The sequence below is a fragment of the Rhinopithecus roxellana genome, chromosome 19 (genome assembly GCF_007565055.1).
Source record: "Rhinopithecus roxellana isolate Shanxi Qingling chromosome 19, ASM756505v1, whole genome shotgun sequence".
Taxonomy (NCBI): Eukaryota; Metazoa; Chordata; class Mammalia; order Primates; family Cercopithecidae; genus Rhinopithecus; species Rhinopithecus roxellana.
In genome coordinates, this window is record NC_044567.1 from 78,782,346 (window position 1) to 78,807,140 (window position 24,795).

Here is a 24,795-nt window from a genome sequence, read left to right on the forward strand (position 1 = left end):
AGGCTGAATGGAGGTGTTAAGAGGGAAGAGGACTCCCAAAGGACATGTCGTCTACAGCCTGCTCCAAGGCAACAAAAGCCTCAGCCAGTAGCCAAGTGATTTGAAGAAATGGTTTTACAAAACCTCCAGGTGGGTCCAGATCAGGTCAGGGCTCCAGGTCAGAGACGGGCTTGGGTAAGGTGGGAAATCAAGCACAGACGCCTACACATGGAAGGGCCCCTTGGCCCTGTTCCCACCCTGGGGATTCAAACACAAGGCCAATGTTTTGAAAAATATAAAATTTTAATAAAGGCTACATCTCTTAATTACAATAATTATTGTACCAAGTCGTTTTCCTTAAATGAACTCTTTATAATGCATAATTTACAGTATAAGTAGAACAAAATGGCATGACAAAAGTCATTGAGTACAAGACTTGTAATAAAAAGGCATAAAATATATTTATACATAAACCCCTTTCAAAAAACAAGGGAAAGCTTGAGCCCTCAATATAGGGCGACACACGGAGCGGGTGACCGTGCAGGTACAGGTACTGTACTGATTTAAAGTCAAGCACTAGAGATAGTGGATTAATACTCTTTTGCCGTACACTATATACAGATGTATAGTACAAGCAACAATGGCAAACAGAATGTACAGATTAACTTAACACAAAAACCCGAACATCAAAATGAAGGTGTCTGGAGGAAAGGTGCTGCTGGGTCTCCCCACAACTGTTCATTTTCTTTGCGGGGTACGGGGTAGTTCCTGAATGGCTGTGGTCCAATAACTAATGTAAAACAAAAACAGAAACAAAAAAAAACAAGGAACTGTCGTTTCCACAAAGCACAGCGGCAGTGATTCTAGCAGGCCTCAGCCATGGGGCCCTGGGCCTGGGGAGGCTACATGAGGTGGAGCCTCAGTCACAGGATCAACCTGGGGCCCCAAGGAGCGGGGTTCCCTGCCTCTCCCTCTGCATCCCATCCAACACAACCCCCAAAATGTTGATGATGATGCAACATGGTCAACCCTCAAGACCTTTAAGACAAAACAGAGCAGCATAGGAAAAAAAAAAAAAAAATGCACCAATTTCTGCGTGTGTCAATGGTAGGGCACCATTTTAAAAAGTCTGTCTTCACTTGGAGGGGCGTAGTGCAAAGCATTAATTCCTCTGTTAGTGAAGAAACCATGAACGCACTCCAAGCTCAACTCCTAAGTTTAGTCAGAACAATTAAAACTTCCTCTCTCCCCCTTCCAAGTTTAAAGCAGCATATCCATAAACTGGGGATGGGGGAAATCAACTGTTCTATAAATATCAGTAAGGATTCCCGTTCAGGTAAGCTATACAGTTTCTCTTAGTTTATGGATTTCAGATCCCTAGGAAGTCATATATTATGTATGGCAGTCTCTCAAATACAGGCAGCATCTTCAATAGCCAAGAGTGGTCATGTTTTTAATAAATAGTTCAGGCTTTTCTCATCTCGGTCAGTACCCAGCTCATGAATCATGAAAACCAACCTCCCCCGCCCCCCGAAGGCCCACTGGCCTATTCTTCCTTAGACTTTATCTTCTTCATTGGTTTAATTTTCCTTCAAAATGTTTTGTCGCAGTTGCTCATGGCCAAGACAGTTCACAAGAGCTTCGGGCTCCAACAGTTCACCAAAGCCAGACCCCCAAGGCTCAATCGATCCGCTCCACTTTGCCCAGAATCCGGCCTTCATACATTGGGAGCACCGTCTCATCCTCCCAGATCTCCTCAAACACCGCTCCACAGGCAAACTCATCGCTTGCCTTTTTGAAGTAATACCTTAAAAGGAAAACCAGAAAAGCTTCTTGGTAAACTGCATTGTCCACATTGTTGAAAAGAAAAGCATGCCAACATGGAGGCCTGAGGTATCCTAGGAATTTGCTATGGCAGGTGTGCATATACACTGTTGCCCATATCTGCTTTAAGATAGCAACTGGGACTTGGCCACACCACAAGAAGCAGGTGGGCCGAGATGACGAAGGCCGGGCACCCACTGAGCAGCAGCCTGGGCTGGACCTGCCACCTGCAATCTTCAGCCCAGCACCTCTGCTATCTCCTAACACACATACACTGTGAAAAACAGACCTGCTTTTCCCCCACAACCTTTTTCAGCAGCGGGGTGGAGGAGGGAAGGGAAGGACAAATGCCTGCAGTTAATTTGCAGCAGCAGCCAAGCAGGTCCTTCAAAGAGACTCCAGACTATCTCTAGGTTCAGCCACATCCTGAACCCACCAGCTGGAGAGCCAGGACCTGCAGAAGTCTGTGAACCTACCACCTGGAGAGGCGGAACCTGCCGAAGTCTGTGAAAGGCTGAATTCCAGATGCTTTAGCAGTCCGGAGGCCTCTCGGCCTTCCCATCCTCCAGGGCCCAAGTGCAGCACTCCTGGATGGCCCTGGCACAGCCACACAGGAGGCAAGCCACCCCAGCGCAGCTTCCCAGGGCCGAACAGACGGCACAGGCCCCATGATGCCCTCCCCTCTTCTCCCCATTTCCAGGCCTCTTCTCCCATCCCACCCCTCCAGGGTCAAACACCAAAGGCCCTTCTATTATGCCCGTTGATTAAAGGCTCCTTTTATCCCTCCCCAGCATTCTTTCTTCTGAGGCTGTTTAATTGTACAGATGCAAATGCCTGGCCTCTCTCAGGAGCGCCACATTCGGAAACAACTGCTGTCCTCTCGGGCCAGGCCCACCCCCAAGCCCCTTCTGAGGAAATTAAGCGAGGGCCTCTTCCTTCCCTGTCCCCAGCCAAGGGAGACCCCTCAGAGGGATTAAACTTGCCCCTGCAAGCTGTCATTTCCAGCCCATAAAGGCCACTCACAGAGGGAAGGTCACAGCCCCCTGGGGGGATGGGAGAACCTTTCAAACATTTAATTGTGTCTCAGGGTTATGGTTGGGCTTTGTTTCTGTCTTTTCCCTTAAAAAAAAAAAAAAAATTAACTCCCCTTGGTTAGAGCTCAATTTTTTTCCTCTTTCTTAAAGGCAAGCCAAATACTTTCGTAGGAGATAAGGCTAAACACAGTGAACAGCTGGGTTTAGTCAAGGTTCTTTGTCTTTAGCATTCCTGACCCAGCTAATGCACTGGGGTGAACAACGGCATGGCTCTGACTGGGCAGCACTGAAGACACTTCATGTTAAGGGGTCAAAATTCTCGGGGGAGCATGAGAGGAGACAGTGAGAAAATGGGGAGGGGCTCTGTGCACAGGAGACCTGGGACAGTGGGGGGAAAAGTCACTTTTCCACGTAAGAGGCTCAAACCTCCACGCCACCCTCCGTCAGACCCCTTTGGTCCCAGCTCCCCCAGCTCCGACCCCTCTGGGGTTTACCAAGTTGGGCTTTCACAGCATGTCTGAGCAAACACGCAGTGACCTTTTACATAATTGCAACCTCCTCCAGAGAGGAGAGAGGCCACATTCTCTGGGCCCCACCCCCAGGACTTCAAACACACTGCACTGCCCTCATTTTCTCCAAGAAACAGGCTTTTCCACTGCAACATGCTTTATGTGGCAAACTTTGCTTTCTTCTGACATCTGGCACCAATAGCGTCTGGCGCGTCTGAAGGGACTGTTTGCTTTTTGAACCCCTGCCATGTTGAGATTACTCAACGCATCCCAGGTCCCCCTACCTCCCACCCTTGCTCCACGGCCCCAACCTCACTGGGTCTTTTTTTGTTTTTTTGAAGGGGGATGTATTTGTACAAATTGAGATGTTGGAGCACCAGCCCTGCTGGGAGGGTGAGGCATGACACCCTGTGTCCCTGTCCCACCCCAGGAGGGCACTGAGTCCAGCTCAGGCCCTGCAGAGATAAGGCGGCTGGGAGGGCCTTCCCACAGCCTGGTGCACTCAGGAAAGAACTGGAGAGGATCGGAGGGTTGACCATTTGTGCAAGTCTTTGTGCATTAAAGGGGAGGCCAGAGCTTCAAAGCCAGGCTTATTAACTGTGCCTCAGGGAGAAAAAAAAAAAAAAATCAGAGCCAGATGTGGCCAGAGCAGCTGAGGGAGGCACCTTCCCCGCAAGCTTATGCCAGCGCCACATGGCTCTTCTCCGAGGTCACCTACAGTTCCACTCAAAGTCCAGCCGAGACAAAGCCAAGATCAAAATGAATCCCCAGAGGGGCACACTTGTGTCATTAGTTTCACCTTGTGTCTTTTCAAGATAAAAGCAGAAGCAGCAGCAGCCAGGCCTGTTCCCCCATCCCTTTGATACCTTTTCACAATTGTCTCCGCCCAGGTGTAAAAGGGAATATCCAAGCCCAGCAACACGCCCTGCTGGCCAGTCACCTCCAGGGGCTCAGTCCAACCTCCATCCCCTCCCGCCACAAAAGAGGGGCTCACCTTGAGCTCCCGCCCGAACTAACTCCCAGATGAAGGTGGCTGGTAAAACTACACAGGGCCTGCTCTAGAGGGGAGGGTGTCTCAGAGCCCTGCAGGTGGACTCATTCCCATCCAGGAGCCCATATGCCCGCCTGGCAGGTTACCAAGTGCTATTCAGAGTTTTCCACTCACACCCCTGGCCCTGGTGGCAGCAATGGGTTCACACCTGGGCATAGACTGTGGTCCTGTACAGGGTCCATGGCACACAGCTGAGGAGTTGGAACTCTCTCTCGGGTGTAGACCCCAGAGTGAGCACCTGCTTAAACCAGGGTGCCCCTATCTCACCCTTGTGCCAGCCTGGAGCCCTAAACCTGAGACAGAACTGGAGCAGAATCCACAGGTTCTCTTGGGCTGCAGGCCATGGAGAAGGGCAAGGGAGGACTCAGGATGAACGGAGGCAGTCATCACCTGCTGTTAGGAGGAAGTGGTCAAGAGAAGGAATGGCCTAGGGCTGGCCCTCATGCTCCTCAGCTCTTGAACCCTCTCAAGGGCCCTAAAAGGTCAGCATGGACCTTCTCAAGGGCACCTCCGTCCATTCTGCAGACAAGGTGAGGACACCAGTAAGTTCCCTTCCTGAAGCCCCTGCAGGGAAGAAGGCAACAAAGCCCAGGCCCGGGCAGGAAGAGTGGACTGCCCTCTTCACCCTGTGCCCACTCACAGGTCCAGCCCCTTCTTTGTTATGGACAAAGGCACATCCCTGCTTCTAATGGCCCATGAAACCCAGGGAGGTTCTTCAGGTGGAAAGGCAGACTGAGAAAAACATGGGGGACCTTTCCTAGGCATGATTCCTGACTATTTGGAGCCTTCAATATGAGGGTCTCTCCTAAACTCAAGCCAGGAGGGTGGCGCTTCCAGACCTTCCCCCCTTATCAGCCTGCCTGTCCCTCTTTTTTCTCCCTGCTCCCCGCTCGTCCACAAGCCCTTCAATTGCAGGTAAAGCCTCTGCAGTGCGGCCTGAGCCCCACTCTCCTCCTGTCAGAGCAAGCGGCTGCTCCTTTTCTCCTCAGTCTGGTTCACCTGGTGCAAAGAGCCTGGCCAGGTCCCCCAGAGAACCCTCCATGCAGCGTCCCTCTTGTGGCTGCTGCTTCGTTGTTCTGCTAGTGGTGAGGGGAGACAAGAAATGAGAAGGAGCCTCCCCCAGCGCCTGCTGAGCTCCCTTCCACCCTGCCCCGCCCAGGTCTGCTCAGCCAGGGGAGCTGCTCCAGGCTCTGGCTCTTGGTTCTGAGCAAACAAACTGAAAGCAGAAAAAAGCCACAGGACTCTTACCTATAATTTCCCTTTTTGCTGAGCTGCTCTTTAAAGTGGCCCAGGGTCAAGCTCTGAGCCTTCAGCATCCTCCGGTATGGAATTTCTTCCCCACAGAAAAAGTAAGTGACAACCAACTCACTGGCCTGGAGCGCATGGACACCTGCCAGTTTCTTTGGCTCTTTGTGACTGAAAATAAGATGGAATGGAACAAGTTCAGCATTTTAAAGCAGACACACATCTAAAGCAAACACACACGTGCGCACATGTGCGTAAGTGACAGGGTATCCAAACACTAGGGTTGCAGTTAAAAGTGGGGGCTGGGGCAGAGCCCCACATCCCAGAGGCAGGCAGCTCTGGGGAACACACAGTCCAAGCCCACATGCTCTGCATGGAGCATGCGGAAAAGGATGATTTCCTTGTGGTTGTACGAATTGGTATCGCTTTCCCCACTGCCACCAAATGAAGGTACACAGCTGCCTCTTTCAGGTTAGCATAAATGGGGTGCTTCCCCAAGAAGATGAGAGAAGAGAAAATTATCAGAGAGATGCCGGGTCTCACCTGGACTGGAGAGTGCTAAAGAGACAAACCCAGAGCAGGACACCTTTGGGATGGCATAAACTCAGAACACCTGAAGCCCACCCCTTATTCCAGCAGAATGAGAACAATTAACGGGGGGTAGCCCACAGTCATGTCCATGTCCCCATTTATTCTGAGATTTTGTAGAGTATCCTGAAAAAAAAGCTGCTAGGCTGGGCGTGGTGGCTCACGCCTGTAATCCCAGCACTTTGGGAGGCTGAGGTGGGCAGATCACTTGAGGCCAGGAGTTCGAGACCAGCCTAGCCAACATGGTGAAACCCTGTCTCTACTAAAAAAAAAAAAAAAAATGAGCTGGGCATGGTGGTGGGCAACTGCAATCCCAGCTACTCGGGACACTGAGGCAGGAGAATGGCATGAACCCGGGAGATGGAGCTCGCACTGAGCCGAGATCGCGCCACTGCACTCCAGCATGGGAGACAGAGCGAGACTCTGTCTCCAAAAAAAGAAAAAAAAGCGGCTGGCCCAGACCCAGACGGCTGGTACACTTAGGGTCAACCAACTGAAACAATGAAAGGATCCAGGGTAGTGACCTACTGAGGACTTCAAACACTGCTCACTGCTCAGGATGAAGACACAGAAAGAAAACTTTCTACGGACCATTTCAGATCTCTTTAGCAGGTTTCTTTTTAATTGCACCATCCAGTAACTAAACTGAGCAGCCTTCTCAATCTACTTTGAATGAGACTAAATTTACAGAAAGAATCACTGCCCAATTTGGGGGAAGATATTCTGTCTTCTCCACGCAAAAACACAAGGATGGTCCCCTCCATCTCTGCCACAGTGGAGAATGATCCTTCTGCTCAGAGGTGACAAATGTTTTCAGTACTACTAACTTGCAAGTTGAATGGGGGCAACTTTTCCAGCTGAATTTGAGGTCCCTTCTACCATTCTAATGGCTTCGTGTCCCAGCTTTTGATTTGTGTATGACCAAAAAAACTTTTGCTATGATGCATTTGTCAGTAGGACATGGATGGCCACATCTGTGTTTACTGTTCCTCATCACTAGCACTAAAATCAAGGTGATTTTAAACAGCAAAAAAAGTTTCCCGAAAATGAAACTCCAGATAGCAAATACTCTGAAACATAAACCACTCGGCAGATCTCAGTAATGCCAGGTAAAGACACTCACTCTTCTGGAGCCAGGCTTGTATTGGAGAAGGGCGTGGCTCCCGCCTGAACAGTGGCCAAGTGATTCCTGTCCCTCTGCTGACTGGCCACACAGCACCTAAGGACACAGCCAGGGCGAGGGATTTAGAGGTGCACTGTTGTTCCCAGAGCAATTGAGGAACAGACAGAAAATTACTCTTTGGCCTCCTGAAGAGACATGAACCCGACTTCCATCCCTATGGAAACCCAACCAAGACCCTGGGTTAACAGTGACTGAAGAGGCCGGGAAGACATCTTGGAACAGCCGTTCTAAGCCCCTCTGGGAGCCCAGGACGGGACACTCTTAGCCCCAGCAAAGGGCTGAGGACTCTTGTTCCTCCATCTCATAGCTTCTTATACGCTCAACTAACCAGCCTTAAACAATCAAGACATTTGTAAGAAATGGCATTTGTAAGGAATTACTGAAATTCATTCTCCCAATTCTAGGCATGACTTGCCTCACAGATCCTGGCTTAACTCTGGTAGAATGAACATAACTGAAGGGAACAATTTCTAGAAGCTAGAAAGGAGAAGCTTACTCATCCATAAGCAATTCTTCCTCTTATGGGAGGGTTTGAGACCCAGGCAGAGAGGCCCTCCCCATTAGCCACAGACCAGGTCACCACCCAAACCTAATCCCTGCCCCAACCTAGGATCCCTCACTTTCACTCACCGCTGCTTTGGGGGCTTTGACACCTCAGCCAGCCTGCGACAGGCCTCCTCCAGCTGAGCCAGAGTGTTGGGTGGCGTCAGGGGAGGCATAGCAGGGTCCTGGGTGAACAGGTGGGCACGGGGGGTGGTGCGGGGGTGCGCGCTGTTGCCCCCCCACAGATGGTGCCGGCTGGCTCGTTCGCCTGGAGACGAGCGGGCAGACTCCAAGGGGTAGGCCTTTTTTGTGCTTTGGGCACTAAACAAGGAATGAGCAGAGAGAAAACAGAAGGAAAGAAACTGGGTTAGAAGAACTGGAAAATGTGACTTCAATAGAAACTTGTCTATTCTGCTCAGAGGGAGAGAAAAGAAAAAAATAACTACCATAACACGAACAGGGGTCAGTGCCAAAACATGACATTGTTGTGGTCTGCTCAGTCCAACGTTTAATATTAAGATGGCAGGAGCAAATAGTCACATTTGTATTCGGCGGACTGCAAAAACAGCCATTCCCACAATACCTCCGTACTGAGTGCCCATGACCCTCGCGGCCGCGGCGGCGGCAAGCGGTGTTTACCTATGGGGCTTGGGCTTGCTCTGCCGCTCACTCTCCAGCATCCACTGCCAGACATCCTGCGACCTGTCTCCTTCCTCCCGGGGAAGTTGCACGGCCCCAGCTCCGCCGGGGGCCCCTCCTTCCCTGGCGGGCAGGGCCAGGCCCGGCTCCGTGCCTTTCCCATTGCGTTTGGGCAAGGTACTGCCTCTGCTGCCGCTGTGGGGAACCAAGAACCACACCCAACCCAGAGACCTGGTTAAATCTCCGGGACTCCTAGAATCAGACAATCCAGCAAGTGGCGGGGTGGTGACACGAAAATCCCATGCACCTGCTCCCCACACCCTCACCCGGCCGTGCCCTCTGCCGCCCTCTTAGAAACTAAACACCTATGATGCGGCTCCCACCTCACACCTGCCCATGGACCTGGCTGGGAGAGAAGCCCCACACGGGACACTGTGGTCTGCCCGGCACTTACCCAAACTGCTCGCCGGGCATGGTTTCCAAGGCCTTGGGGTGGCTTTTGCATTTCGAGTAGCAGTAATACTCGGGGCCCCCAGGGCAGAAGCAGTGCACCCGCTGCGTGGCCTCCGCCTCGATCTCCTCCTTGGTCTTGGGGACGGCATGGTGGTGGATGTAGTGGTGGTGGACATGCTTCGTCGTCTGCTTGGTCACAAAGCCCTTGCCCCCGAGGAGGGGACAAGCGCCCGGCGAGGCGGCCGCAGGAGGCAGCTTGCCACCGGGCGGGAGCAGGGAGTGGTACTGCGAATGGTGGTGGTGGTGGTGGTCCGGAGAGCGGGAGCGGGGGCTATAGCGGCCTACGCCCGGGGACTGGCAGCCAGGGGTCTTGAGGACCCTGGACAGGTGATCGTCCAGTATCGTCTGTGGGTCTTCCTCATAGCTGCCGGAGGGCAGTAGGGAGAGGGGGTGCTGCGTGGGCGCCCCCTCCCGAGAACTGAGTGTGAGCTCGGAGCCCTCCTTCTCTTCATCCTGAAAGGGAAGACGTCAGAAGGGGAAGTAACCCAGGAAGCAGGAGGGCCCGAGGCCCTGGGCTTGCAACATCAGGCCCCCTTCGCAGGAGCACATACACCCATGTGCACGCCCACAGCCACGCCTATGCGCGCACACACAGGCCCACCTATAAAAGCACATATCCACACGCATGCGCACACCCACACGCAACACACGTACATGCACACGCAGCCCACACGCATGCACACACCCACAAGCAGCCCACACGCATGCGCATACTCATACGTGCGCGTGCGCGCACGCCGTGGACGGAAGCAGGGAGAGGGCCTAGGCCGCATTACCTCTCGGATCTGCTGCAGGCGCTCCTCCAGGCTGTGGCGGCTCTCCAACTCCAGCTTCAGCTTCTCCAGCCTCGAGATCAGCTCAGCTGCAAAGGTGGCGGGTTCCACGGGGGTCATCTCCTTGGGCAGGCGGTGGGTTCTCTACAGGACGTGGAAAGAAAAGGGAGGAGGCACGCTCAGCAGGCCGGGCGGGCGGTGGCTTGGCCGGAGCTTCCCGCACCGGTCGCTGCATACCGCAAACCCATGTTCGGGTGGAGAGTGGATGGCAAGGCGGCCTGGGCTGCTCGGGACTTTTATGCGCTAACGCCATGGCCTCATGGAGAGCCATGGTCCCCACCAGCGTTTGCCTTGGGCAGGAGCAGTTGGTCGCACTCTGAGAGGCCCTGCTTGTTCTCTCTGTAGTACAACCAGCCCATCAGTAGCTACTCTGAAGTAGAAAATCTTCAAAGACTGTTGTCAAACATCAAAAAAAAAAAAAAAAAAAAAAAAAAAAAGGCAGCCCTCTGAGGTAGGGAGGGGAGAGACCAACTCAAGGAATAAAAAGTAGAATCTAAACAGAAAGGGAGTTGAAAATTTAAAAAAATAAGATTGGAAAGGAGGTGGGAGGGAGGAAAGGGGGGGAAGGGAGTCAAACGGCCTGGATCAGAGAAGTGGTAGTTTATTTCCTGGCCGCACACTGCGCACCTTTGAGGTGGTGGTGTCTCAACACTGTCCTCGATCTCCCTCGTTTTTCTCCTTCCCTCCTCCCCCTCTCTTTGTACAGAAAATGAAGAAAGCTGCTGCAGGCTAGTAGCAGAACACTGCTGAGCTTGGCTGCCTGAAGCTGATCTATCAAGGGAAAAGGGAACATCTCCAAATCAAGTGCAGAATATAAAAAGGCACTGAGTACGCCTGCCAAAAGCAGCAAACAGAGAGAACCCCTGCTGCCCAGCTTTCTGTCCTTTTCCTGTCATCTCGCTCCCCCCACCCAACCCCCCACCTCTCCAGTTGTTCTACCTCCTTCTTCCTAATCTCTCTCTTCCTTGGCTCCTTTGGGGTGGGGTGGGGGGAGCACAGAAAGCTAACTTGCTCCCCCAGCTGAAAAGATGGGCCTTGCCAAGGCAACCACTTAGCTGCAGAAACTGAGAGGGGAGAGAAAGGCTCCTGTGTAGGTGGTCATTCTCACACAGGCTGGCTCCTTGCAGCCCCCGATCAAAGCGCTGCCTGATGGAGAAAGTCGATTTGCACACCCCAGGACAAAATCATCTAATTTACAAGCTTGGGCGATAGAACTTTTCTTTGTTAACACACATATTCCCCAGTCAAAAAAACAATAATAGTATGTCATCAATACTTACTATCTGTGGAGGAGAGAGAATGCTAGAGGTCCTCAGAAAAGCAATTTTAATATGCTAATTTTAAAACAAGGTAAGTGTGCCCTTGTCCGTGTGAGGGGCTTTCAGAGAAGAGCTACAGTTTGTGCACTAATGCAACATGGGTTTAGCAATTCAATGTGTTAATTTTTTAAACACAACATAACCAGACAGACCAATTGGATTCTCTGAGGCTGGCAGGAAGGATTCATAAACACCTGCTGTGAGCTAGGTGCTTTCTTCCCCTCCTTAAAGAAGAGTGTCACTGCAACCTGGATCTGAGGCTATGGTAAACAGCACAGCCCTAAAATGGGAATGTAGATGGGGAAGTTCTCTTGAGTACAGCCATGTGCTGACTGCTTTAGCAGGCATGGAAATAAAAGGAGAGGTCCCAGAAAAGCCCTTCATCCACCATCTCAGTCACAGGAAGAAGCTGCTCAGGAGATCCTCACTTCTGAACACTTTGTTCATTCTGTATTTGATAGGCACAGACTCACCAGCAGGCACCAAGCCAAGTTCTGGAGTTGGAAAAGAACAGCTACCCTCCAGGGCTTTAGAAGCCAGGAGGAGAAATGGTCAATCAATACATAAATGAATGACTAAAATCACTGACTAAAATAACTTGGAGTCCTGTGGTTGACACAAGTAGAATGTCCCAGTGAGGAGGGCAGGAGAATGTCCCAAGGAGGCAGAGGTTCCTTATTCTCTCAAATGTTTACTGAGCACCTATTATGTGTCTGTCCCAAGGGGGCAGAGGTTCCTTATTCTCTCAAATGTTTACTGAGCACCTATTATGTGTCTGTCCCAAGGGGGCAGAGGTTCCTTATTCTCTCAAATGTTTACTAAGCGCCTATTATGTGTCTGTCCCAAGGGGGCAGAGGTTCCTTATTCATTCACTCAAATGTTTACTGAGCACTTGTTATGTGTCAGTTAGTGTTATAGTCTCTGTGCATACAGAGGTTAACAGAATAGATAAAACTCCTCCCCTCCCCCCAGAGGGCTTCCATTCTAGTGGAAATACAGTGAGCTCACCAAGCTGTAGTGAAGCATGGATCATCTAGCATTTCTTGGTTTCTGGGAAATAAGTGCTTCAGTTTCTTTCTCATAGGGATTTTTTTTTTTTTTTTAATTCAGAAAATGCAAAGGTTCAAAAATAGGTCATCAAACCTCTGACATAGTTTGGATGTTTGTCCCCTCCAGATCGCATGTTGAAATATGATCCCCAATGGTGGAAGTGGGCCTAGTGGGAGGTGTTTGGGTGCTTGGTGCCCTCCCTGCAGCAATGAGCAAGTTTTCCCTGTTAGTTCATATGAGATCTGGTTGTTTGAAAGAACATGGCACTGCCCACCTGCCCCCCCAACCCCAGCTTGCTGCTTCTTCCCTGTTACACAGTGGCTCCCCTTCCCCTTGCATTATGATTGAAAGCTCCCTGAAACCTTCACCAGAAGCAGATGTTGGCACCATGCTTCTTGTACAGCCTGCATATCTGTGAACCAAATAAGCCTCTTTTTTTTTTTTTCTTTTGAGACTGAGTCTCGCTCTGTCACCCAGGCTGGCGTGCAGCGGCGTGATCTCAGCTCACAACCTCCACCTCCCAGGTTCAAGTGATTCCTCTGCCTTAGCCTCCCAAGTAGCTGAGACTACAGGCGCGCATCACCACACCCAGCTAATTTTTGTATTTTTAGTGGAGGTGGGGTTTCACCATGTTGGCCAGGCTGGTCTCAAACTCCTGACCTAGGGTGATCTGCCCACCTCAGACTCCCAAAGTGCTGAGATTACAGGCATGAGCCACTGCACCAAGCCATAAACCTCTTTTCTTTATAAATTACTCAACCTCAGGTATTCCTTTATAGCAAAACTGATTGATAACCTCATAATCACATTACTGTGCTCACCATCACAACCCAAAAAACATGTAATGCCTATTGTCCAGTTCTTCTTTTCTCTCCGTTTGCCCTAGGGGACCTTAGGGACTGCTCTTTTCTACCGTCCCTATACCTCCCAACTTCCACCTCCCATTCCTTTTCTTTAGGACTCAACATGGCAGAAAACAGCTGTCTCCTCACTCCAGACTGTACTCACCGGGAAATGAGGTAGAGACACTTGACCATTGGCCTTCACACTGCGATGCATTTCTCTCTGGAGCTGTTTCTTACTTCCCACACGATAAGGAGGAATTCCATCTCTAAGGGAAAGAAAAAGAATCCACAGGCTTACAAGGATGTTTACATGTTTACATGGGCTACTCTCATATGCCATCTTGAGATCCCGCCGACAGGGTCACATGCTTCCATAGGAGGGTCACATGTCTCCAGATACCATCAGTGTTCCCACAGGGAAGGATCCACCCAAGATCAAATTTAAATCCTGCCCATCAATCATCTATGGAAACTTGGCTCCCTCGGATGCAGGAGCATCGACTTGGAAAGAGCCTGGAAAGTTCATCTCTTGGGCTGTTGTCTTAGAACTGGGTTACACTCCAGCCAGCCTAGGCAGAGCAAAGGCTCCCCTATTTTATAGGTGCCCCAAGTAGGAGATTCTCAGGCCCCATTGATCCTCCCACTTGTTCCCACTGCTTCAAACCAGGAACCAGTACCTTGTGGAGAGGGCCAGGGCAGAAAGTTGTAGGGATAAGGACCAAACCTACAGAGGGCTAAATCAGGCATTAGTGAAGTATGCATAACTCTCCAAGTCAACTTCCCAGTCATTTCCAAATGTATTATTTTTATAAACCAGTACAGGGTGATAATAAAAAGAATACATAACATTTTGGCCCCTTCTCTCAGCTCCAAACCCTGCCACCCCCCAACCAACGAATTTTCAAAGATGCATGACCAATGTGGGCATGAAAAGAAAAGCCCCTACTATGTGGTGGTCTGTGCAATCCATTTAAAGATTAGCACCTACTATGTGCCAGATCTTCTCCTAGGCATTAGGCAAGAGAGCAGTAGACAAAGTGGATACATAATTCAAACAACTGCTCTCTTGAAGTCTATATTCTAATGGGGAGGCACATGCAATGAACAAAATAAAAAATAGTATGTTAGTGATATGTACTATGAATAAATACACAGCAGGGAAAGGAGAATCACTGGCGGGTGGGTAAGCTGCAAATTTAAATTGGATGTGGGTGTCAATGAAGTCCTCATTGAGAAAGGGACCTTTGGGCAAAGACCTGTAGAAGTATGGGCCCCTATCCATTATATTTTTAAAAACAATAACAAGTAGAAGAATTTTTTAAAAGCGTCCACTCCAGCTACTGTTCACTACAACCATGACCTGGAGTTGCCATGATTTTTTCCAGAAAGAATTTCCTTCTTAAAAGCAGAATGGTCAAGGTGTGACTATTTTCCCATTGATGTCCCTTCAGGAGGCCACTTATTTACAAAAGCCTCAGGGTGCAAACATTTTCATAATGAATCATACTTGGAGGCTGTAAATATTGAAACTGGGTTTTTGGCTACTTCCCTTTCCCCAATGTTTGGTTCATCATAGAGTGGAAGAAAAATACTTTAGGATAATTAGCAATGTCTAAAAATACCCAGGAGGCAGCCAGGAGTAACTGGTCAACCTCTAGCTCCTTATCTCAAATGCCCTAGAATTCTAAGTAGCTGCATTTTCAGGAAGTCTGCTGACCTAGGTCAGAAAATGGGGCCACACAAGGGACAATGAAGATTCCAATAGATCAACAAACCAATGTATGTTAACCAAAGCCTGGCTAAGGAGTGCATAAAGGATAATTGCATTGAGGGGAGTAGGGAAGGGAGAGAAGAGAGATCAGTAGCCACAGCAACAGCTTACCCACAAATATGAGTACTGCCCCAAAGAAAGGTGAGTATGGAGCAGAGACAGAGCGGTGTGGGAAAGATAAGCAGCAGCTGGTTGACCAGTGCTGGAGAAACAGATCTCCCAGTCAGCCTCCTACTCATGAGGCTCGGAACTTGACCAAGCCCACCTAAAGATTATTTATCAAAACTCTTGTTTCTTCACCTTGGGTAGTTTAGCAGGTACAGTTGAAAATGGGACTTCAAGCATGCCTGGCTTGACCAGAAACCAAATCGCACCCAAGACAACTGATCCCAACCTGAGAATGCCAGCTCCTACATACTGAGTCCCTACTGTAGGTCAGACATCGGACCTATAATCAGACTTCATTCTCATAAGAACCTTAATGAGCCACATTTTACAGATGACCAGAAATGCTCAGTAGCTCACCTAGTGTTACAGTCAGTAGCAGATTGAGAACTCATACCCAAGCCACTGCTGGACTCCAGAACAAGCATCTGTTAACAACCTACACTTGGTCCTCATTTCAATAAGATGCCCTTCCCAGCCCCAAACAGCAGTCAAGCTTCCTGATGGTCTGAATGTGGAGGTGCCATTTCCTAAGCCCCATGCAGTCACCTTTCAGAAGGGATGAGGAGGAAATTTGTGGAATGTTCTAGAAAGTCTTCCCCAACCCCATAGTACTCACTAGCTATGGGGCTTGCCAGGTGGTTCCCAAGCCATGCTGAATATCCCCATCTCTCACCTAAAACACCTTGTATGGTGGGGGTGGCGGTATCCCACAGATTGGGCTCATGCTGGTCTAACCAAATTCTGCTGCCCTAGAGCTGTAAGACAGTCTACCCTCTCTCTTCCGGGGACTTAAGACAGTGGATGACTCTGCTCCAGGCCTCTTCCTGACAGTCTTGGGGGCAGGAGTCAAGCACTCCATGGACCCCACCATGACAAGTGACATAAGGCTTCAAGAGTCCTAGAAGAGTCCCCCATTTACCCCCTTGAAGACTCTGACGTTTCCACTGGTAGCTTTCACTCTTTTCTCCTTTTCCTTCTCCCAGATGAAAGTCAATGGTAGGGCTTTTATGCCTCTTTTTCTTCTTCCATATAATAAGGTTAAAAAAAAAAAAAAAAAGCCAGGATGGGGGTAGGGATGGGGAGGGGAGTAGATAACTGCAATATTGAAGGCAAAAGGAACAAATTATTTCACAAGCACCTCATACTGCCCCCATCACCACCACCACACACATTCCATTACCCAGGGCAGGTGAAGGACTAAACTGCTGGAAAGGCAACTTGTAACCAGAGCAGAAAAGGAAGATGTCAGCCCATAGAGGCTCAGAAATGCTAACAGGCGCCTTCAAGGAAATGTGGCTTTAATTCCCTTCAGCCAAGAATCTTCTTCCAAAACAGCCCCTCATTCCAAAAGGGGGCCTCTCTTCTTTTATTCAAGCTCTAAAAGTCTATGATCAGTTTCCTGGCTGCTCAAGCCTGTGGGCTGGAGAGCACCAGAGTTTCGGTCCCTATACGGTCTCCTTTAATTATAAACATTTTAGTTAACGAGCCTGCTGCTAGGCCCAGCTGTTTCTGGGGAGCACGGTTTTGAAGTGTAGACTCCACTTAGCTGCCATTTGAGTCGAGCCAATTAGCTTAGCCTTTTGACTTCACCATGCCCGACCTACCCTGAATGTCATTTTCTGGCGACTTTGAAATAGCAGACTCATGAACACATGCGTCCACTCGCATCTTCATTTGGCAACCACTCTGAAGGCAGCCTCTGATCACAGCCAACATCAAAAGCCTGGTTTGTAGGAAAAGGTTAATATTTGAAGTTCACTCAGATGCATTTCCTGGTGTCCAAAGTAAACCCCCATAAATAAGATATAAAGAAATACAAATAAATAACTCGCGACACTCCCTGTGTGGAACACCAAAAAATCATCTTGTGCCGACTTGGGGACACTCAGAGCTAAAGCAATATACAAACGTAGCTGATCCTGATTATAAAAGCAGCTCCTAGCAGAAAGGGACAAAGGCCTCCACGCCACTGACTTAGCTTTCATGCTTCCTGGCAACCTCTAACCATGGCTACACTTGGGCGGTAAAGAGTCTGCTGCTTCTGATGTTTTCTGCCCCTTCACTACATCTTTCTAAGCCTGATGCCCTGGAATGGCCCCACAAGCCTTCTGCCTCCAGTGCTGCAAGAATTTTGGTGGCAGTCTGGCAGTTAAAAAACTTTTTTTTTTGACAGGTCGCAGTGGCTCATGCCTGTGATCCCACCACTTTGGGAGGCTGAGGCGGGCAGATCAGGAGGTCAAGAGATGGAGACCATTCTGGCCAACATGGTGAAGCCCCGTCTCTACTGAAAATAGAAAAATTAGCTGGGCGTGGTGGTGCACGCCTGTAGTCCCAGCTACTCGGGAGGCTGAGGCAGGAGAATCGCTTGAACCCAGGAGGCAGAGATTCCAGTGAGCCAACATTGTGCCACTGCCAGTCTGGCGACAGAGTGAGACTCCGTCTTGAAAAAAAAATTAAGCCATTTCTTCCGAGAATGCAGGTTTCAGAGTAACAGGCTCATAAAACAGCCTTCTCAGAGGCCCAAATCCCCAGCCATCTTTAACAGGGCTTTTTGCTTAGCAGGAAAACAGAAGTCAGCAGTAGGCTTTGGAAGAAGGCAATGATTTCTTTAAAGCCCCTGCCTGCTCTGCACACTCAGGCCCTGGCGTGTGGCTCCCTGGAATAACCAAGTGCAGGCCAGCACTGCCCCAACTTCTACGCAGGCCTCTTGCAAAGGCCCCCGGGACTTAATTGGTTCTGTCGCAAATGAGACGATTGCTTTCCTGGGCTTGTGTCTAATGAACTCCAACCTTCTGGAGTCTATTGAAGGCTGCCTGTGACCCCCTCTCTCCCCCTTCCCCCTCCCTAGCCCTGTTCCCTCCCCAGCTCCCAGCAAGGCAGCCAGCCCCCCTCCCCAGCCCCTCACAGCCCGCACTGGCCATTGTGACGGGGAGAAACAGCCAGGGCTCTTTTCATGCTTTATGGGGCGCTCCTATTCACTTGTTCAAGGAAATTTCAAAGGGGCCTGCTACCCTCTTATCCCCTCTAAGCTTCCCGGGATGAACAATGGGCTGAAAGCGATTCAGTTCAGCTTTTCATCCCCCACACACTTTATTTCTTGCCCAGCGCTCTCATCTGCACGAGGCCCACAATTGGCAGAGCTCTGAAGAGGGGGTCTGATCCCAGCCCTGGGAATCCCGGGTGACCGCCCAGCACTGGGCAGGATCACACACACCCAGGGCCAGTCGGCCAGAGAACACGTTGCATCGCCAAGTCTGCTTGCAGCAGAGTGGGGAGGGCCCCAGAGACCCCCATGCCTGGCACCCAATGGCAGCTTGAGTCAGTGCCAACAAGTCTGGAGACCCTTCTGATGTTTTCTAGTGAGCCCCACTAGAGGCAGCGTGAGACAATGCCCAAGAGACAGTGATCCCACATGGATGCCAAATGCACTCCCAATTAGTATAAATGCCCAGGTGGGCACAACTGTGACAGTTAATCAGATAACCTGCGCACTTGGTTGGCAGAGAGCACAGAGTCACGCAACACCACCAGGACGAACAGAGCCAACGCCATGAGCCCACGGGTCTCCAGGCCTTGCAGGCACTTCCTCCTGGCTTACTGGTTTACTCATTATCCATCCAAGGCAGCTTTGCCACAGGATAGGCTTATTAACACTAACAGGTTCTGCCACCAGGGACCTAAAGGTATCTACTATGCCCCCAAAGAGAAAGCTGCTATGTGAGGGACTTACCCTCTTCTGTCTCTGTATCAAAGTGGACCTCACTGACCTACACACTAACCCTTGCCACCTAGAATAGGGACTGGCAAAGGTAACCTTTCTGATCCCTGAAAAGTGGCTCCCCCATGCTTGGAATCCAAAGTGCTTCAGCTAAAGGGAGAAGGGTGAGAGCTGTAAAGTCACCTCTAAATAAAAGAAAGTTTTTTTTCTGGCAAGAGGATAAAAGAAGAGGAAGTAAATGGGGAGGCTGCAGGGAAGAACTTAGAACCTGCTCCCTTCTACCCCTCCCCGAACCAGTCTTCCTAAAAAGCAGTCTTGATTACTAAGAAATATAAATAAAAGAAACCCAAAGTGGCTCAAAGGTCTCATGACCAACTGGTCCTATTCACAGATCTCATGTTGAGAATGCTTGTGCCTGGGGGAAGGGCAGAGCGGGCAAAGTGCAGGGCCTGGACCTGAGGTCTGTCTCAGAGGTGCATGGCTGTGGAAGCACCAGACCTTATTTCCTCATCTGTAAAATCCCAAGTATCTGCCTGCCTACCTTTCTGATTGGGTCTTGCTAGGATCAAACAGAAATAAGTATGGGACTACACCCAAATTATCTCATCATGAACCCAGAATAACACCTCAATGATGGGGACTGACATGCAGCCAAGGACCAGGAAGCAAGCCAAAAATAGTCTCTAAGAAAACTAAACAGAAGTCTTATCATCTTACGTAAACTGCATTTGACTTAGGAGATTCACTCAATGCCTTCAATCAATTTCAACTTACTCTTATTTTACACATAATGCTAAGATTCCCACACAATGCACAAATTAATATATGCTACAGGAGGAATGCTTGCTAGAAGCAAGCACACAGACAGCAAAACACCACAGCAGGGAGAATGAAAAGAGAAAAGAGAGAAACTTTTCGAAGGGGAAAGGGTCAGACAACCGTATGCACCCTCATTGACTATGAGAGAACCACTACAACAAAGTACACAAACAGATCTTGATATTATTTGGATAACTGACAGATAAATTTTGCCCTGTCTAATACTATTCAATAATGACAGAGCAAATGTATTCTAAGAAATATGCCCACCAAAAAATTATCAAAGCATAATTTTTTCAAGTATGGATACTGAAAGTTCAGTCAATATGGAAAACTGACTTCTGTGAAACTTCTCCTATCTCCATACTGGATGAAAGGTGTGTACTTTCCTGTTTCCATATTGGATGGAAGATGTGTATTAATGCCAAAATGCTATTTTTATTAAAATTGAACCTTGCACCTTAAGGATCTCTCTCCCTTTACTAACAAGGGAATTTGAGGTAACACAATAAAAGCCACTAGCAAAATAAATAGTAGGTTCCCAAACTCACCTCATCAACTTTCCCTCCAATTGGTCCCATGCCACCCACAGGCCAGGCAACAGGACATTGGCCAATGAAAACCAGATAGTTTCAAACAAACTGGAAGAATAGATGGTCTAGTTTTAGGAAGCTAAAAGGAACAAACTCTAAATATTTAAAGTGTGCCAGAACTTACACGGTTCAGTGGGTTTGCCTTTCAAAATTGTTCCCTTAGCAGGCGAAATTCTGACTCCAAAACATTGAAAAGCTTTCAAAGACCATTTCTGGAACAATGAATCTCAACCGGGTGTTGGGTGCGAAACCTTTGGGGAATTTCAGCCATCACCCCATCCCCAGGCTCCACTCTGGGTCTCCTGAACCAAAACCTCAAAGGATGGCAGGAGACGGGGATACCCAGGCCACAGCTACACATCCCTCCTCATGAGACTCACTGAGGATCACTGCTGTCCATCCTCAGAGATTGCCATGACTTGACTTCAGATGACCTAAAATTCAAAACGTTACCTTGACTAAGGGCCTTCTGACCTCATCAGACCACGCCAATATCTTGGGTTACTTTCAAAAACCAAAGGCTGTCTGCCAAAGATCCAAGATCAGACACGACTTTGGAGACAGCCCCTACTTAGGGTCCTCAGTATCTAACACTCCACACACACTTACTGAATAAACGATGTCCATTTAAAAACTTAACAGTACGGAACGTTACACACTGTGGCTCTTTAGAGATTTCTGGCTTTCCCACCCCCACTTGCAATGCCTTTTCCTCCAAAAACAATGAATACCTAAACACAGACCCTTCTAATGCCACCTTGTCTCTCAGCTGTTGGTTCTGCAGAAAGGATACCTGGATTTCTGGACCAGCCAAGCAACTGTTCCTACAGGGACAACCAGATGACAACCAGAAGAAGGTTTTTTAAACTCAAGGAATCTATAAATATTCATTCATCCTAATCTTCTACTGTCCTTTAGTTTTCTTCTGTTACAATATCCTCCCAACTTTCAAAGCTCTAAGCTTTACCCTACCCAGATGACCATGTCATCCTCCTTAACCAGCACCATACCCTTGTCATACTCCCCTCCCACCAAACCGATGTCCATACACGCACAGGTGGGGTCTTCAAAGCCAGGTGAGGATGACAGATGATTCTGGCTAAGTGCCCAGGTGGTTTCTACTCCCAAGCAAGCCCACAGAAGGGCAGCCACGATACTCACACACTGCTGTCCGTCATGGACATGGAATCGTCCGTCAGCGCATCGCTGGATATCTCACTGTCATTGGCGCTGGTGGCTGGCGCAAAGACATAGCCGGAACCTACATGATAAGGATTAACAGGATCGCTCCTCTTGAAGGACCTATGGGCAAAGTACAACAGTGGTTCAGTCACTGAAGCTCACCAGAAAGCCAGGTAATCAAGTGACCCCAGGACAATCCAGCACACCATCCCACTATATGCTCAACGCCAACCTGCTGCCCGGGTCCAGCTGCTCACCTGGGCAGAAAGCAGAGGCCACAAAAGGGAGGCCTCCTGAGCCACCAGCTCATCACCCTGGGGAGAAAGCAAGCTGGTTCCTCTGCCCCCCCCCAGTGGTGGGTCTGCCAGGGCAGAGGGTATTCCAGAGGCAGCCCAGGGGATCCTGTGAAGTTCTAAATGCACTTAGAGACAGGAAGGAACTGGACTCTGCTTTAGGAGAGGAGACCATGGAATGGAACAGGGGAACAAATCAGTGGAGATGGAATATCTTTCTCCGCTCCACCTCCCTATCCAATCCTGCACCAAAGAATACAATTTCAGGGTCCCAAGACATCTTAAATATCCAAACTCCTTGTCTGGGGTCTGTTAGCCCAGTCCAGAGATGCAAACAGCTAGAGGCCAGTGTGGTCTTCTCACTTCGACCCTGGGCCCACGGTGAGCTGGACAGATGGGACAGCAAAGTTCAAGACAACGTTCAGGACTCCAATCCCACCTGCGAGCTCTGCCGTGAGCTGCTGCCATGCCCCTTCCCCCACCCCCGGCTTCCACTCCCCAGGGCTGGCTAGTGCAGCAGGACTGAAATGAGCAACATGGCTGTTTGAAAGGAAGGCCCAGGCCCCTCCTCCGGTGTCTCCAGCCCTTTTGTTTCAATGGCCTCTGGCTCCTCATTTCACCCTCTTGATCTCCTTCCAGAACAACCAGTGTGCACGTCTCCTGCTGGGCTGCATTCCTCTTGTGTCACCAGTGAGGGGCTTAAGTAGGGGGGAGGGGCAGATAGGTCGGCAGGCTGCAGTAAGGGACCACGTTAAGGCCTGAAGTCGCAGGAGGCCTGTTTACAAAGACCCTGGCATCCTCCACTGGTCCCACCAAGTCTATGCCGGCAACAAAGAAATCAAGTGAGGGAGAAAAGAAAGGCTCAGAAAAGAGAAAATATTCTATTAGTCCACAGCAGCTGGTCTGTAAAGATGGCCATGGGGTTGGCAAATGAAAAGGACCCAGAAAGGTGACAGTCAGCTGTCTGCACATGTTCACCAAGCACCTACTCACTTGCTACGTGCTGAACTCTGGTCTCCTGGCACTCAGGGCCTGGTGGGGGTATGTCAGCATACTGTGGGGGTGTCATGAGGGAGGTACGCTCAGTGTTATTACAGGCCCACGAGGAGGGGAGAAGGAGCACTGGACTGTGCCCATTCTACAGATGAGGCCCTTGGAATCGAGAATTCCAGCAGCCTGCCCAGATCACATAGCTGGAGCCAGTGGGCATGGATTGAGTCACCTGGCTTTCCATCAGACTGCCTCCCAATACAAAGACTAGACTCAACATGTTTCCAGGTTCTCATAGAATAAAAAGCAGGAAAGGAGTGGCTTAGTATAGGTAACCCAGATGATGGATAGAACGTTTCTAGGAGGGACGGCTGGGGACGGCTCCCTGGGACAGATGGGACTCATGGGACTCCCTGGGATAGATGGGACTCATGGTTGAGCAGGAATTTCAGGAGATGACACCCAGGACTAGGTAAAGGGAAAGGCAGTGAAAAGCTCTCCCTAGACTAGCGAGAGAGAGGGGTCTAATTAGCCAGGCTAAGAAGACCTGGCAAAGACATGGAAGTAGGTCTTCAGTGCAAGGTCAGAGTCCTGTCTTAACTGGATGGGGAGGGGCCAGGGGACAGCAGGGGCGCCAGGGGACTGGCAGGGAGAAAACACATAGGATCCAAGGTCTTTTACCAGGCTGGACTGAAAGGAGGGGTGGGTGCAGGCAGGGAGCCCTGGGGGGAAGCCACTGCCACAATTTGGTGTGAGAGTCTGTCTCAGCAGGGGATGGTGGGACGGAAAAGAAGGTGGGAGAGGCAGTCCCTGCCTTTAAGGAGTTTGCACTAGGTGGAGTCACCAAACAAACACAAAAAGTTACAGGGCCATAAACTTTTTAAGCCAGAAGGGACCCCTGTAATCATCACAACCACCCAAGGAGGTAACTGAGCACCACGTGGACCAAAGGCCTTGTCAGACTTGGCCAGAGGAGCTGGACCACAGCTGTGCCCTTGATCCTGTCCAACTGCACCAAGTCAGATCTTAGAAATATGCTGTAGGCAAAGAACTGACCAGAAGGTGCAGACCAGCAGCGCTGCACATGAACCCCTCGACACTGACCAAGTGACTTGTGACTGTCATGTGGACACTCGGACCCTGTTCTCATATCTGTAGAGGGCAGGAAGTCTCATGACAGCCTAGGACTTTTTGGTGAAGATGAAATGAGAATGGTAAGATCTTCCAGGCCTTCCTCCAGGTCCATGTGTCCTCAATCCGGAATTCCCCAACACCAAGGGCAGAGAGGAGTGGTGAGGGTGAAAAGAACAGTTCATTCTTCTGGAGAAAAGAAGGTTGATTCAGTGAAAAAGGCCTCATAGTTGAGAAGGAGGGCTCTCTGTTCAGCATCCCCACTAAAGGAAGAACAAGGGGAAATGGGCTTCAAAAGTTAGAAAGAAAAAAATACTTCTAAATGGTCAGAGGAAATCCATAAAGTAGGTAGGGACAGGCTGTGAAATCACCCAAGTCTTTAAACCAGGGCCACAGTGCCCGGCCATCTGGGTGTGTAAGTGAGGCCTCAAAGCAGGATGCACAAGATGACTTCCTTGGGGCTTTTTCCTCTGGTTAGGAATCCAGTGATGAGGCCATGCTGTAAACTCTCAGTAGGGACCAGAAGTCAGAGGCTGGGCACTGCTGCCTACTTGGCTGTAGTGCTCACTGCTGGGCTGAGTCACAACCTCTCCAGACGTGGGCACCCACCTGAAGAGCAGGCAGTTGGATCTTGGCCCTCTGCACCAAGTTCTTAGGTCTCCAAATGAACCAACAAAGGCACAGTAATTTGGGGAAAATCACAGGAAAATTCCAAAAAAAAACCAAGCGCCAACAAAAACAGAGAGCTCCAGCCGGGCGTGGTGGCCTGTGCCTGTAATCCCAGCACTTCGGGAGGCCAAGATGGGTGGATCACCTGAGGTCAGGAGTTCGAGACCAGCCTGACCAACATGGAGAAAACCCGTCTCTACTAAAAATACAAAATTAGCCGGGTGTGGTGGCGCATGCCTGTAATCCCAGCTACTCGAGAGGCTGAGGCAGGAGAATTGCTTGAACCTGGGAGGCGGAGGTTGTGGT

General features: G+C 49.9%; 1 protein-coding gene across 1 annotated transcript in view; it reads right to left on the reverse strand.

Moving 5' to 3' along the window:
- Nucleotides 1–263: 263 nt before the first annotated feature.
- The window catches only part of AXIN2 (axin 2), a 32,544-nt gene continuing 8,012 nt past the window's right edge, over nt 264–24,795 (reverse strand). The window contains 9 exon segments of the mRNA XM_030923672.1: nt 264–1,786; nt 5,646–5,813; nt 7,354–7,449; nt 8,044–8,277; nt 8,596–8,790; nt 9,050–9,561; nt 9,885–10,025; nt 13,319–13,421; nt 21,386–21,526. Coding sequence (XP_030779532.1) covers nt 1,660–1,786; nt 5,646–5,813; nt 7,354–7,449; nt 8,044–8,277; nt 8,596–8,790; nt 9,050–9,561; nt 9,885–10,025; nt 13,319–13,421; nt 21,386–21,526 — 1,717 coding nt within the window. The 3' untranslated portion in view covers nt 264–1,659.